Raw genomic sequence first — 16,347 nt, 5'->3', positions numbered from 1 at the left:
GAGAAAAGCTGCTTCATCCTGAATCCATTTCTTATTTGGAAGTGTCTGTCCCTCTGTCAGGCCTCCCTCCACCTCCTCTCCAGGTTTCTGTCTACTATTTCCCCTCAGGAATGTGGGAATGCTTTCAGCCTGATCACTTCTGCAGCTCCCTCTTTTTTTCCACGTCTTCTTCTGCTTTTTTGAGGATCCCAAATACCAAACATTCTTAGAGTGACTTTCACGTCTTCAGAATCTTTCCTTCAGAAATAACCCATCAGTTGAGTTTCTTAAGGCTGTTTATTATCTGTTGCTATGGTTCATCCTATAGATACGTTGGCATCACTTTATATACACAAAAACTAGAACCGGCATGCACTAACCTACAAAAACTGCTCCTTTAAACACTCGTTACAGTTCCTGCACATTTCATTATGTTTAAAATTATTATTACCAGAAAACAGTCTGGAAAAATTTGGATAAAAGTGCAGGAAACTTAGACTGGCATGCAAAAAACACCAATTGACGGTGAAGGTAATGGACACATTATTGGGCTGTCTACTGAGCATGCTCAGTGGAACCAGTGGAAACGAGGGTAGAGGCCGTCGTAGTGATATTCCCGCAGCTGCTCGTTCATCTCCCTCGATCTCTCGTTTATCTCTGTGGAGAAAAAAAAATCCTTTCACTAAAAGTAGTTTATTACCAATTATTTCTACATCTTCAGTTGGGATTTGCTAACATGTGCTAAAATGCTTTATACGTTGCTTTTTGCAGTGGCAAACAATAATTTTCTAGCATTTATTTTGAAGTTTTTCCTCTGAATTTTAGTCCAGTATCTCCATGGATAACACTGGCGATTTCCAATCTGGCTTTTTGGTCAAAATTTGTTACAGTTTGTCTTTACGGCAACCTAAGCCTGGTTAATGTTTGACAAACACTCACAAAGTTAAAGCCAAGAAACACAACTTTCTGCCTTTTATTAAGTGTCATCTCTGGCTTTTTCTAGAGTACAAATTGGCCCACAAGGCACAGATGGAGGTACCGGTAGTTAGAAACTAGTGGATGTCTAAAAGATGGAAACCGGAAGGTTTTGAAAGTTAAAAGACTAAAGTTTGTTGTTGTGGTTTATCTTTTTTTCCCCCCTTCCATTGGTTTTGAATGGCGGGTGAAAACAAAGGTATGATGGGAAATGAAGTCCGGCTTCCTCCGTGTCAACAGTCCCGCCCACAACGGCGTTCTTCGTCTTTATTTAATTTTGGCTGAAAACACGATGGGTTGATGCTATAAATCCATCGTTTTCCCGTTTCTCTGTCTTTATTCTGGTAAATGGTAAATGGCGTATACTTGTATAGCGCCTTTCTTCCTACAAGGACAAAGCGCTTTACAGTCACACACACATTCACCCAGTCACACACACAGTCACACACACATTCACTCACACATTCACACACTGGTGGCGGCTCCGCTGCCAAACACAGGCGCCCGCCTACCACCAGAGGCAAGGTGGGGTTCAGTGTCTTGCCCAAGGACACTTCGACTCATGGGTGTGCAAGGCGGGAATCGAACCTGCAATCTTATGATCATGGATCATTCTAGTACCTTCCTCCATTTTTTGATGCTTAACTCCTACAATCTCTGTTATTTCAACTATTCAGATGTTCAGCTCTTTCAGCTTTTTCCAGCTGTTACTTTTGCTCCTACAAATCCTTGAACTTTTCGAGATATTCCAGGATTTCTGCCTCCATTGAAATCCATGGGGAATCCTTGGTGTAGAAGGTCGCTGGTTCGATACCCGGCTCTGGCATTTTTGACAAACATGTCTTGTTATTGTGCTGTTTTCACTTTATTTATGGTCAACTTTGATCATTTCTTTCTTTAATTTTTATTTTTGCCAGTTATTCCCCTTTAGTTTCATTTTTATTCAGGAATACAGCATTCAACCTGCATTTTCTTCTGGAAAAGCGGCTCTTTCTAGTTATAATGAAAAGACAGAGTAACATTTCTATCAAACGATGATCCCAGTGGGTCTTCAAAGATAATAGTGGCATTTCTGCAGTGTGCTAGCTCTCTATTTTTGGACTTTTATTTTTGTTTGTGGCCATAAAAAGTGTAGCTGGAATAGATTTCTGCTTTATTTCAAGCCCTACCAAACGTCCTGAGTGCATTTTGCAAACTAAGTCACATCCTTGTGGTGTCCGGATCTCAGTTTAGAAGCGGCGATTGCGGCTGTTGTCACAATGCATCACAAGCAGCTGCAGGGAAGATTGGCGGTCTTGGTGAGCCACTGATGGTTCACCAAGACCCAAACGAAAACTGGATCCGTCAGTGTGAGCTCTCTGCTGGGCCGCTTGGTTGCATGAGCAGTCCAGTAAATGTCAGGTTTCTGGTGAGGCGTCCGCTGGTGTTACCGCCAACAAACGGGATTTGGCTCCATCGGTTGCATCCAGAGTCCTCCAAGCTGTGTTTTTCTCTTCCTGACTTTAGCCCATCCGTCTGTTTCCCTTCTTTTTGTGTGCTTCCTTTTCTGATTTCCATCGTTCTGCTGTAAGAAAGATTGTCCCTCACGCCTCCCCTGATTCCTTTGGCTGTTTCAGGCAAAAGGAGGACATTCAATTCCTCAGGGAATTGAGGATTCAAAGCATTTTCTCTTAGAAGTCGACCAGTTTTACACAGAAAAACCTACAGAGAAGTGCCCTAAAAATCTGCAATTGTTTCTTGAAAATGTGGCGTTTCCTGGAGCTTCCGATCGCCATGGAAACCAGAGATGAGACAGGCTCTGGAGAGACGAAGCTTCCTCCACCCTTCTTTGTGGTCAATGTCAGTGTGACGTTGTCCGGTTGTCCTATAGAGTCGATGAACCAACGTTGGATCATCGACTCTGTAGGACAACCGGAAAATTCAGTGTGATGTCATCCGTAGAAAATGGCTTACTTCCAGCTCCAACCAAATGAATTCTTTTCTGATACGGATGTCGCCATGTTGTCAGTCAGCAGTGATTGGTCTGAGTCACTCTGAATCATTGTTTCTATAGCAACCACCGTCTCCAATCAGCTGTCGGAAGTCCACACCCCTACCACTAAACGGCGATCTCGGGAGAATCTGTCAATCATCTGTCAATGGGCGACAGTGGCTCAGATGGTTGAGTGGGTCGTCCAATGACCGAAGGGTTGGCGGTTCGATCCCCGCTCCCACCAGCCAAAATGTCGTTGTGTCCTTGGGCAAGACACTTCACCCTCCTTGCCTCCAGTGTGGCTCCACTGGATGCACATGAATGATCCCGGTGATGGTCAGAGGGGCCGTAGGCGCGAACTGGCAGCCACGCCTCTGTCAGTCTGCCCCAGGGCAGCTGTGGCTTCAAACCATAGCTCACCGTCACCAAGTATGAATGAGGAGTGAATGAATAATGGACACACTGTAAGCGCTTTGGGTGTCTTGAAAAGCGCAGATAAATCTAATCCATTATTATTATTATTAATCATTTTAAATGCTTGACGTGACGCCACAGATTTTTGTTAAGGCGTCTGATTGGTCAGTTAAAGATTTGAATAACTTGCAATAAAGAAAAATTGGGAAACAAAAAAAAGAGGATTATTAAAAACCTGGTTAAAAAGAACAGTTCTTCTGACCGATAGAATGAGGGAGTAACAGTGCAGTATTTGGGTTTTATTCAGATTCTGGTCCTTACTTTTTAAGTACCTGGCAGGTACGTCATCTTCTTACCTCTCCAGTCTGCTTTTAAGACATTCCCCCTAAAGTCCTTACGTTCCATCGACCAGCTTGTGTTCATGGTTCCCAGATCCACATCTAAGTTTGCCGTGTCGGCTCCTAAACTGTGGAACCAGTTGCCACCGGCGAGTACAGAGGTCACGCTCTTGGAGAGTTTAAAAAAAGAATTGTTCCTCCATTTAATCGTTTAAGCATCAGCCTGGTTCTAGTCTCTTTTAATTTGGTTTTATCCTTTAAGTTCTTGGACGTTTTGCTCTCCATGTGTGCAGCACAAATGGCGATGTTTAATTCTCTATACATGGAATTTTGCAGATACTTCCTGTTTCCTGGAGGAGTCGCTCAGTCCAGTTCTCATTTACAGTCAATATCCTGGATGATCTTGGGAATGTTTTTCATTTCAAATGTTTTCCTGAAGGACCATTTCTGTTGGTTTATTGAGTGACGCCCAGTAGGAAGGGAGGATGTGTTTTTTCATGTGGGCTTCACTCTTCCTTTTTGGGTAAAGAGGAGGAAGTACTCAGGTAAAATACTTTAGTTTGTTTGTTTAAATCACTTCTTACTCCAGTCAGAGTATTTGCTGCGGCAAAACCTCAGTGGATTTAGTCGATAAAAGCCTAAAACCTTTTATGGTTTTGTTGTCACAGTTTCTTTTAGAGTCTCTTATCATTTAGTGTTTTTATTTCTATTGTTCTATTCTGCTAACCTGTTCAGCACCTCGGCAGCTTTGACCTTCAAGAAGTCCTTTATAAATGATGCTCATTGGTTGAGTGGTTTGTTTTGTGGATTGATTTTAACGTTGGCTCCCGCCGTATTTGTTCTTTTTTCTTTTGACAAAAGCTTCTCTAAGCAGAACCTGAGACGCTCAGTGACAGTGTGGCGTTTGCCGGACATGAAGCTGAGCCGGAACCAAAACCGCTCCGGTTCTTACCATCACGGTCCTCCTCGGCGTACGTCTCATACTCGTTCCTCTGCTCCTCGTTGAACTCCCTCCTTCGCTCGCTGGCGGCCCGCTTCATCCCTTGTTCCGCTTTTGACGAAAGTCCAGGAAAAAAAAAATACAGCGTCAACGAAACAGGAAAGAAGAGGCAGGTGGATGAGCAGCATTTACTAAACTCACTTTGGTTTTGCTCAACTAAGAAGACAAACAGATGACAAAACAAGTGCCCATAATTCAGTGTGTGTGGGGAAAATGTTTCCATCTGCTTTTGAATCCTTTTTAGGGTCAGAGGGTTGCTGGAGCCTATCCCAGCTACCATTGGGTGAAGGCAGGATACACCCTGGACTTGCTGCAGGGCCACACATGCATAAGCAATTTAGAGTAACCAATGAACCTATGAAGCATGTCTTTTGGCAGAGGGAGGAACCCAGATCCAGGAGAAAAACCTCACATGTAGTCGTGGCCAAACATTATGAGAATGACATAAATATTGGAAATTGCTGCTAATAGCAATTTGCATTTACTCCAGAGTGTTATGAAGAGTGATCTGATGAATTGCATAGTCCGTCTTTGCCATAAAAGTTAACGTAATCCTGAAAAATTGCTGTCGCTGTTGCTCATTGCTGTCGTTAAAGGACCTGCTGAGATCCTTTCAGCCATCGTCTCGTTAACTCAGGTGAGAATGTTGACGAGCCGGAGATCATGATGTCAGGCTGAGGGCGTTAGAATGGCAGACTTGACAACAGGAGAGTGATGCTGGAAATCCTTGTTGCCATCATTGCGTTGCATTAAAAATGGCTCCACAGGCGAGGATATTGGGGCAACTAAGATTGCACCTAAATCAACAATTTATAGGATCTTCAAGGACAGAGGTTCAGTTTTTGTTAAGAAGGCTTCAGGGCGTCCAAGAAAGTCCAGCAAGCGCCAGGATCGTCAACGTGCCTCCAAGGCATTCAAATTTTAGTTTATTCTGTTATTTTAGGTGTAACTTATTAAAAACAATGTTCTGGTAAATGTTGGTATAAAATATAAGCTTCTGTAAACTGGTTTTGGCAGATGCTTGACTATTTCCTATTCCAAGCTAAATTAGCCGTATTTGGTACAAGGAACACCAAATACACTACAAGGGAACGGGATTCCCACCGCAACCACACTGTGCACTCAAGGGACCACCAGGTCCTGTTAGCATCGCGCTATCCACTCCCCATCCCTAACCCGTTCCTAACCACACCCCCTTATTTTTTTCCTTTCCTCTCCAATCCCCTCCCCTTACACCACATACCATACAAGGGAATGGAGTTCCTGATTTTCCCAGCTTGCAGTTGGTTTTTATCCAAATGAACCACAAGGAAACCTCCATTTTTTTCCCCCACCTACAAACCGAAGTTCCTAAAGTCCCACTTTTATTTATGATTAGCTAAAACCAAACTACGTTTTCTAGGACACAGTTTCTGCAGAGTGGCAGGAATTTATAAGAAAATCACCTGTTGAGTTGTGGGCGGGACAGAGCAACCCCGCTCCTTCTTCCCCTCCCCCCTTGCTGAGTGGATGCATCCAAATGGGGCGGAGCTTGTGGCCCGCCCAGCGTATTTTTAACATCCCAAGTACAATCTTTTTTCCAGCAGCATTTTTTCGTTTCTCCTGATTTTACAACCATTTGAATTAAAATAACATGAGAAAATGCCAATTTAAGTTTAATTTTCTTTGTAAATGAAAAATGCTACAAGAACCTGTGAAAAACCCACATTTTCTTCGGAGTGGGTCTTTGAGCGAAACCCGTATCTAGACCACATCGCCTTCCACTGCGAGGCCAACAGGAAATCCACAGAAATGTTGAACACGCCAAACCAGCAGCTGAGAAGACTTTGATTCTGAGTCGAGTTTGGATCAAGCGGCTTCCAGCTTTGGTCAGAAATGGAACTTTTTTTTTGCAGAGGACACAGCTTACCGACGAGCTCTGCGTAGTACTTAGGTGACCGACGGCTGCGTCGTTTGAAGAAGTTTGAGGCCTCGGACCCGGCCACGAACACCCGTCGTGCTGCGTCTAAAGGTCAAAGGTCACATGGGTTAACGCCTCTGAAACACAGCAGCTGGTGGAGATGACGCCATGAACGGGTTGAGTTAGCCTCACCTTTTGCATCGGCCGGTTTGGCGTCGTCCCGGACAGTTGCGCTCCTCACCGCGCTGGTCACTGACGGCGAGACGTTCAAACGGTTGCTGACAATTCTTATTTTCTTAAATTTTGTTTTTTTCTCTTGTTTTTATTTTCTATTCATCAAATATTGTTTCAGATCGATTTATCAAACCTAACTTCTTCAACAGTTCATTTAAAAAACTTCAGTATCTGACTGTTTATGGCAAGAAACAGGAGTAGATATTGTTAAAGTCTTGACTTTATCGACACGTGCTGCCTTTACCGTTGAAACCATCAGAAGTCTATGCATATGAGACAAGTTGTACCAAGATTCTTATTTTTATTTCCCCCTTGAGTTCCCCGATCTTACAGCAGGTGGCAGTATGCCCCCCTTTTTGTACCATCCACCAATAAAGGGAACTGTATGGAGCCCGTGACCTGACATGGGTAAAAAATAATAACTCGTTCTCCATGACGCTGCACTGAAGAAGGTAAGACACGCAGTCACTCAATGTAGAGCTCCTGTTTGTTGTTCAGTTGTTGCTAATAAAGTTCAATAGGAGTCCTTTACTTTATGTTTAGCTCTGAAAAACTGTGTCATAAAATGTCTTACAGTTGGACATTTAATCAGAATATAAAGCAATAATTAAAGGACGACACATGTTGGACCAGCGCATCTTTTACGGAGATTTCTAAAACTAAACGACTTTTACGCTAAAGTCATGGAGATTTTTGTCCAGAAGGGAAAACGTATGGACTTCATTTATGAGTAAAGGTTAGATCAGTGTGAGAGTGTGTGTCTCGTGTCTATTTTCTAGCCTAACTTTAGCATCTACCTTGATGTTTTTTTGAATCGCTATACATTTGATATTCTTCCTCGGCTCAATACGAACCAGCTATTTTTATGAAGAGAATAAATCCAATAAATCATCCAATAAAAGGAAATGTACGGAGCCCGTGACCTGACGTGGTTAAAAAAAATAATTTGTGTTTAAGAACAATTAAGGACAGCTTAACAGATGTAAAAAGTCCACAACGCGTTATTGCAGCTGTGCAATAACACATTTCATCCTCTACGTCAGCTCATCAGACACATCTGACACTAAGATTTCTATTTTCCTGAATATAAATTCTATTCTAATGGAATTTTAACCCTATAGACTGAAATACAGGAACAGATCTAATGTCAAAATACTCACACAGTCTTTAATGCCTCATAAAGCTTTCTTCAAGAATAAAAATGTAAAATATTTCAACCTATAAAATTAAACTGAGACTAAGAGGAGACAAACTTTCTGAAAGTCTCAGTAGCAGGAGTGCGATTTAAAATGAACTTCAAGTTAAAATGATCTTTTTTCTTTCATTTTTTTAAGTCTCAAACTAATCTTAACTTTTGAAAGCTCATTAAATGCTTGTCTTGTTTACACTAATAGTGCTTCACCACGCTGGTGATGCCATGGTTTACACACATTTGATTTATATAACCTTAGAGAGGAATTTAAAAAGAACACAAAAATGCTAATTTAAAAGGGAAATCCTGAAATCAAAGTTCATTCCCTGAATCAAAGAATTCAAACCAAATCGTACAAATGTTCTTCTTCTTCATCCATTTACTCTGTCAGCTGTTTTTCTTTTCAAAGCTTTTTTCTTGCACAACTGAAAATCTTAACCTTCCTACTTACAGGTGAGGATGAGGAGGATGGAGACCAGAGGCAGCACCAGAACTCGAGTCCAAGACATTTTTAGAGATGGACGCGTGACAGAAAAAGAATGGCTGAAGGACTGAGCAGCACTCCGGTCAGACTAGAACTGAGAGGGAAGAGGAGGATGAAGGGGAGGAAGGTGAAGGAGGCAGGGAGCCAGGAGGGAAGTGGGAGGAGAGACGAGTACGGAAAATAGATTTGTGGAAGGACAGGAGGGTGCTGGCATTTCAGCTGCCCCGGATAGGTGACGAAAGAAGAGAGTTATGAAAGTATTTGGCTTTGAAAATCTAATTTTTGGAGTCTTTGGCATGAAGAAACTCAAACTGCTGCTTAAAGCGTCTAAAAGGTTGTTTTTTTTAAAAAAAGGAAAAGAATATATATGAATCAATTTTCCACCATATTGAGGGACAGATAAAGTCCAATTCAGCCACTCACACACATGCAGGGCACTAACCTGACCACCAGGGGCAGTGTGGCTTCAGCGGTTTGCCCAAAGACACTTCGACACACGGAACTGTCAGGCAGAGGTGCCAGCTATTTGGAAAACCTTAAAGACCCACTCCAATGAAAATATTGTTTTTAACCTCTTCTGGTTGCCTTTTTCTCATGATGGAGGACATATAGACTGAAAATGAGGCTCAAAATGTGCATTTCTGAGTATTTCTTTATTCAAATCATTGTGAATCAGGAGCAGATGAAAAAATCCTGTTGGTAAAAGCTTGTAGGTGTGTTAGTTTGGACCTACAAGCCTCAAGCTCTCTGCTCTGCTGCATTCTGATGAACCTGTAGACAAACGGATCCATGAACGCCTGTTTTCCCTCATCTGAGCTGGAATCTGGATCTAACCTGTACGGATGGATGGCTACAAAACTGCTGTCATTTTTGTGGCACCAGTAATGTTAGGGTAGGAGGGGCTGTAAGCTAGCGGGAGAGCATGAACAGATGGGTGACAGAAAGTGGGCGTCCCACCGCCGATTCAGAGTCCCTGCTGCTCTGCAGAGACCATGTCTGAGAAAACAACACAGGTTTTTGGATTTAGGCTAAAAACTGCTCAATCCTGATAAAAAGAGCCAAATTCCAGCTCGGATGAGAAAAACAAAGACGGACACGGGTCTGTTTACAAGTGTATGCATCAGAATGGAGCACAGGGGGAAGCTTGTGGCCCGTCTACGTAACAGATCAGGGGCCTCATTTATAAAACTTTGCGTGGGATTTGCGTCAGAAGTGGCGTACGGATGAAACATAGGACGTGCGTACGCACAGAAATATTCGGATTTATAAAACCGCACGCACATCCTACGCATCTTTCCCTTAATAAATCACAACCGATTCTAAATGCAGCGCAGCTTTTGCGGCTTCATGACACGCCCATAGTTGCCCATAAATAGTCCGTGAAACGCCCACAAATGAATATTCATTGATTGTGAAACCATGGCATACACGGAGAGAAAATCAAAAAAACGTAACTTCACTCAATGTGAAGTAAAAGTTATCGTTGGCGAGGTGGAAAAGAGGAGAAAAGTGTTGTTTGGAGGGCCCAGTGTGGGCATTACTAATGCCAAAAAGGCACGTGAGTGGCAGACGGCGGCAGACGCCGTAAATGCTGTAGCCTCACAACCTCGGACCGTGGCCCAAATAAAAAAGAAATGGTCGGACATCAAAGTCGAGGCAAAAAAACGTCTAGCGCTCCATCGCCAGAGTGTCTCTGCCACCAGGGGGGGGGGGCACCGGAGCGCCAGATGCACCGGGTGACACACGTGGTTCCTCCGAGTGCTCTTCTATAACGCCGGGCCCAAAAGCCCGCAGAGGTCCAACAGGACGGCTCGAGGAAGTCAGAACCGGCTCATAAGCCACTCGTCCTCGTTTTCCAGCAAGTCTCCTTGCTGTCTAAAGATGCGTTCACTCCGAATTCTTCCATTTGCCACATCTTCTAAGATCAGCCATTGTGCGTCATTACGCATTGTGATGGGGCATTTTATTTCCCTCCATTTAATTACATCTGACAAGCTACAGATGTCGGTAATAATCCACGTGGAAATGGGAAATTCCTTCTTCGCTCCTTTTAAGCTAAATACATACAGTATGTCCTCCATCATCAAGAACACTTTAAAAACACCAAAAACACAATTTTCCCTCCAGTGAACCTTTAAGACCAGAGTTATAATCCATTACAATTCTCGGAGGTTAACATTGTAATTGAATGTTTTACAGTTGGGAACTAACTTGCACCACACAGGTCAAAGACAAGTAAATCCATTATTGATCCATTTAGAATCAATTTGGATCACATGACTGACAGTAATATTTCAAGTTATTGATGGAGAATATCTGAATTATTTTGTAATCCCCGTAATATTTTTAGCTCCATAAACTGATTCTCTCTATACTTTAGTACATTTAACTTTATTCACTTTAAGGAACTTTCAGCAAATGTCTCCTGCAGACATAATTTAGACTTTTCCAAACCAGTATTTATTAAAAATCGCTTGGTAATTTATTTGTTTCTTAAGAAGCAAAAAATAACTTAGGTTTGGTACACTCCATGCTCACATTTACACCACAGTCCGGGTGAATTCTTGATTCTGATTGGCTGCTGGGTGTGTGCTAAAAAGTGATATTGCACGCCTAAAAAGGTAGTTCTGGTCAGCTAGCTTAAATGTTCTGTATCACTGCGCCGGCTTCTTTAAAACAACCTTTTGCTTCGTCATCTGGACAAAAACAAGCGGTAAGAAGTGAACTTTCTCTCTGAACTGATGCTTTATTCAACCCATGGGCATGTTTAGTAAATGGATATCCCTTTACTTTGCGGCTGAAGTCGAGGTCCGTCTCTGTCCGTCAAGTTACCGTGACAACGCGCCACACCACTTAACAAATGGTCTGCATTTTGTGAAAAAAGCGATCGAAACCGAAAGAAAATCAAGAATAAATTACTAAAAACTGATATAATGTTTATTTCTTTAGTAAGTGACCATGGTTTAACCCTTGTGCTAACCTATGACCCCCCTTACATTGACATGTTCTCCCTACCATGACAAAGGTGGATAAAGGTGGAAAGATTTCATGTAATCCATGGACACCAGTGAAGATCACAAATCATTGAAGAACAAAGGTTCAGAGCTCTGTCTAGTGGGTCTAGATGACCCCACTCCCAATGTCAAAGTGCCTAGGATAGCACAAGGGATAAGCGGGTTCAAAGTCTGCATCATCAGCCTTAACGTACTTCGTGGAAACAACCGTCCTCCTCTTTGCATCAGATGGTTCATTGGACTCTGAGATATCAAATCATAAGAGTGACCTGCTTGTTGTTGTGTTTGCCTCTCATTTTTGTGTATATTTGTATTTTCAGCTTCAATCCTGATCAACACAATTTGGTTTATTTCTGAACCACCAGTTCTGGGCTGAAGTTTTCTCAAAATGACATTAAGTTTGATTAATTAAAAACCACTTCAGTGTTTGTATGATGTACTAATTCCAAAGTACACATAGATTAGTGACTAACAAATCCATCTTTCAGGAGCTGCTTGAAGAATCAGCTAAACTTAGAGATGATGTACCCGTACCCCTGAAGGGAAAAGGCTTCTGACTGACACCCAGTTGCATTTTGGGAGATTTTAACTCCAGTGAACGCAGACATTTATAGTAAAGCACCGGTTCCACATCTCAGTTGGGAAGCAGATCTGAGAACTTCCCTGAGAAGGTGAACCGGCTGCATTTGCTCCTGGTTGGGATGTTTTCTCTTTTTCTTCTCTTTAACAGCTTCTAGCTTAGGGACTTGGAGGAACTCCAGCTTCAAAGCAGAAACATCTGGCTTCCTTTGAGGTGCCAGCTCCCTCCATGCTGCAGCTGAAGCCAGTCAGATTCAACAGTGCGCACTGTAAAACAGTCGCAGTAAAATTAACCTGTTTCATTCACTGTATTTTTAGACTTTTTTTAAGACATTCCAGCAGCTCCGTGACCCCAAAAGGGGCAAAACGGATTAGAAGATGAATGATGAAAAATATGAATATTTATATGAATTCCTTGTTGGACCAGACGGGAAAAAGAAGAGTGGGATGTTAGATATGGGGGATAAAGGGTTAAGATGGGGGGGTCCATAATGCAGAGTTGTAAGTGTTCTTAGTAAATTGCGTGACTTAGTTCACACATCAGCAAATAGTCTGCACACAACTATTTACAGATTGGAAGTATGTTCATCCATTGATGATGGAAGATTTACAGATTTCTGCACAGACAGCTACACACAAGATTCTCAAAGAGGGGTGTAAAACAAGACCTGTGCCCATATTTGTGCAAAAGTAAAAAGCAAGCGGGTTGAATGAATGTGTGCTTCTTAGAGTGTTACCGTCATCCCTAGGAGGGCTCACTTGGTTTTGCTTTCTTTTTCTCTCTCCAAAACAATTTTTTCTCTCTTTTTTCTCTCCCTTTCTTTTGTGCTCTCTCTTCCCACAATCCCTCTGATTCTTCCTATCGCCCCTCCTTTCTCTTTTTTTATTTCTCTTATATATTTGTTCTCTCCCCTCTTCCTTTCTTTATTGTTTTCTCCTCCCACCCCATCTCCGAAACTATACCAGCCCCCCCCCCCCCCCCCACCACCAAATACACTACAAGGGAACGGGATTCCCACCGCAACCACACTGTATGTTCATGGGACCACCAGGTCCTGTGCACATCACATAATCTACTTCCTGTCCCCTCCTCCACACCTGACCCTGACCCTGCACCATCCCTAACCCTAAACCTAACCTTCCGCTATCTGTCCTGCCGCTAATACTATCCTAGCCCTCCCCCTGACCCTTTTCCTAACCCTAACCACACCCCCTTCTCCTTACACCACACACGATACGAGGGAACAGGGTTCCCACCCCAACCACACTGTTTATTCAAGGGACCATTAGGTCCGATCCGCACCACAATATTCACTACCTGACCTTACCTTTTGGTTTAGTATTTTGACCACTAGATACCTACACAAACACGGCACTAACAAAGTAACCGCCCGCACTCATATGGGACATCTCAGTCATGAAGCTCTACCTCACTTCCAGGAACTTTGGCTGCTGTTGCTTCACTCTACACTCCAATCATCAACACACATTCAGTCTGAACCAATAGCGAAATGCTCACCTTCTTCTCAGCCAACCACACTACATTGTTTCATTTGTGGATGTTTAATTCTCTGCATTGTAGATTTGCCGCCCTATGAAGGTATTAATGTTCCAAAATGGACGAGCTTGTATATTTGATTTGAGAACTTGTAATACAGAATGTGAATACTTGAATACCCAGCCTCGCCCGTCGCTCGCTCGCCGTCTGGCCGCTGGACGAGGGCGTAGCGCGGTGTCGTGGACCCAGCCGTCGGTCAGCGGGATCCTCGCTTCTTATTTCCTCCGCGGAGCTCAGCGGCCAGACGCCGTGCTCCGCCGAGGAAAGAAGAAGCCAGGATCCCGCTGACCGACGGTGGAGCACGCCTGTCGCTCGCGCAGAAACAGCCGTTGCTCAGTGGGCTGGGACCGCCACAGCCACGCTCCGCCGTGGCGTCGCCTGGAACATCGCGGGGAACGCCTTGATCTAATCTAATACATTTTTTTCAAATGTTAATCCATATGATTTATAATAAAGCTGCTCAATAGCCCTGGCCCTGTTGTCCTACTGCAACAAAGATGATCTTCCTGCTGACGCTGTCCGTTCACAGCCGTCTAGCTGCATGTCTGCATTTAAGCACAAAGAGATCATTTCTCATTAAAATGCTGGAAAAAAACGTTTTTTTTTCTTTAGAAATGCATTTGTAGTTCACTCTCCGTGTTAATACAAAATGATTGAGAGACTTGCTGTCACATTTGAACGTTTATCAGAAGAGTTATTGAAGCAGGAAGTCCGACTCTGTGAAGCTCTTTCTAACTTTACCTCGTTCTCCGAATCCTGCACTCTGATTGGTTGACTCCGCCTCCTCTAACCCTCCCTCGCCCCCCTAGGTCCATTATCGGACACAGATCAGTTTAGACACAAATTTCTCGCAAGGAATGTGTCAGAATTCAGAGCGCAGTTGTAGCGCACTTGTGATTTGCGCAGCAGATTCGAGCACACGCAGAAGCACATTTGAGCAGTTGTAATCACAGATTTGAAGTTGTAACTCTAAATGAACACATGCAAATGGGAATTTGTCAGTTTACAGCAGAAGATTTTTACACACAGATGCAGATTTTTTTTGCACAAGTATTCACATTCTGTATTACAAGTTCTCAAATCAAATATACAAGCTCGTCCATTTTGGAACATTAATACTTTCATACCGCCCTTCCTACACGCCGTTCTCCTCTTAGAGTGACGCTTTGGTCTGACGTTTAACCACCAACAGTGTTATCTATGCGCTCCGTTCATCCCAAAAGAGTCTAACCACAAAAGATTTAGAAATGTATTTGTTTCTGCAGGTCTTTCTGGATCACAAATAAAGTTTCACCAAAGTTTTTTTTTTTAAAAAGCAAGAAAAAAGACAATGTTGAAAGAACGACAGTATTCCTGATCACACATGTTAAATCTATTTAAGAATAAACGAGTTTTTGAGACCAGACTGCAAGTGGATTTTTTTCCTTTACATGACTGCTCACCTAAATCTGCTAGAGATTCTCCTTAAAGACTTTTAAGGTTTGAGAGAATTTCTGCAGTTGAGTCAACAACAGATGAATGAATTCCCGGCAGAGAAACCTAAAGGAGTGAAACGTTTCTCTGAGAGTTGAAGGGGAACAGGTCAATGAAAGAACCATTCAAACCATGAGCACCTCACCACTAGCAAAAGTATATATTGCTGGTCTGATTCTCTAGTTTTCTTTATAAAATGAAAACACTAAATTATAATGTCGCCCCATCTCTTTAATGAACACAGAGCTTAAAAAAAGACACTCAAGTGACAATGTCCACAAACATGTTCGTGTAATAGAACATGTTTAAAAATGAGGAAACCACTAAACTCTTATAAGATGATGAAAGTTTCTTTTCGTTGATCTTCATACATTTGGGTTTGCAGAACCAGTATAGAACACAGACAAATAAGTGAGCACTGGTGAAAGCTCACCTTTGCACAAACAGGATATCTGCATGAACACAGGAAGGATGCATGTTAATATGTACCTGTTCTGTCTACATGTCAATTGGCATGTGTGTTTGTATGTTAAAGTTATAATGATAAACAAGTTAAGATACTATTAGCCTCATTTGTTTTTAATCGTACCCCCTCCTATGTGTTTCTTTAATAGTTCTCAAACTTCTGCTTCCTTTTTTATCCTTTTTCCCCGTCTCTAAAATACCAATTTCCCCTTACCTTCTGTCTTTTATCCGTTCCAAAAAGAAATCCATACAAGTAAGATTAAAATGAAGGTCAACATCGATACAAAAGGTGTCTATGATCTCTCTTGATTGAAAATAGACAAACCTGATGTACAGGGCAGTAGATGAGACTCTCCAGAATTTAATGTTAGAGTTTGTCTAAAAAGGAATTTGGGAGAGAAACAACCATCCCACCACCAGAAAGGGCAGTTTGTTATTTAGTAATGCAATAAAGTACTGTTTGGAAAGCAACATGAAATTGGTGTTGGTCTGTGTCCAGTTTTAAGGCTTACAGAATAGATTTCAAGAAGGCTGAAGAGTCAAAAACGGAACTTTGAGAGTTTTACTTGAAAGCAAACTGTGACATTAGCATCTGCATACTGAGGTCCAGCTGTGATCAAATCTGATCACAGTTTTTCAAAGCACAAGACTGGACAGTACAAGAGGACGGACTCGTTCATGTAATGACAGTTGATTCCGTTACTGCTTTGATGAAACATCAAGTTTGTTACAAACGATCAAAACCAGACAGTTTCTGAGCAAAAGTAGTG

At 42.5% G+C, this 16,347-nt stretch overlaps 1 protein-coding gene across 1 annotated transcript; it reads right to left on the bottom strand.

Annotated features, from left to right (window-relative positions):
• Positions 1–257: 257 nt before the first annotated feature.
• Positions 258–8,606, bottom strand: ucmaa (upper zone of growth plate and cartilage matrix associated a). Its single transcript, XM_004086950.4, has 5 exons — positions 8,456–8,606; positions 6,771–6,830; positions 6,588–6,683; positions 4,631–4,729; positions 258–636 (listed from the first exon to the last, which is right to left on the bottom strand). Exons 1-5 carry the CDS (start codon positions 8,511–8,513, stop codon positions 548–550), a joined length of 402 nt encoding a protein of 133 aa, XP_004086998.1. The 5' UTR covers positions 8,514–8,606; the 3' UTR covers positions 258–547.
• Between the last annotated feature and the right edge of the window lie 7,741 nt (positions 8,607–16,347).

Source organism: Oryzias latipes, chromosome 23, assembly GCF_053564925.1.
Source record: "Oryzias latipes strain Hd-rR chromosome 23, Olatipes_Hd-rR_3.1".
Lineage (NCBI taxonomy): Eukaryota > Metazoa > Chordata > Actinopteri > Beloniformes > Adrianichthyidae > Oryzias > Oryzias latipes.
Note: the sequence above shows the minus strand (reverse complement) of the source record. Positions and strands in the feature narration are given on the sequence as shown.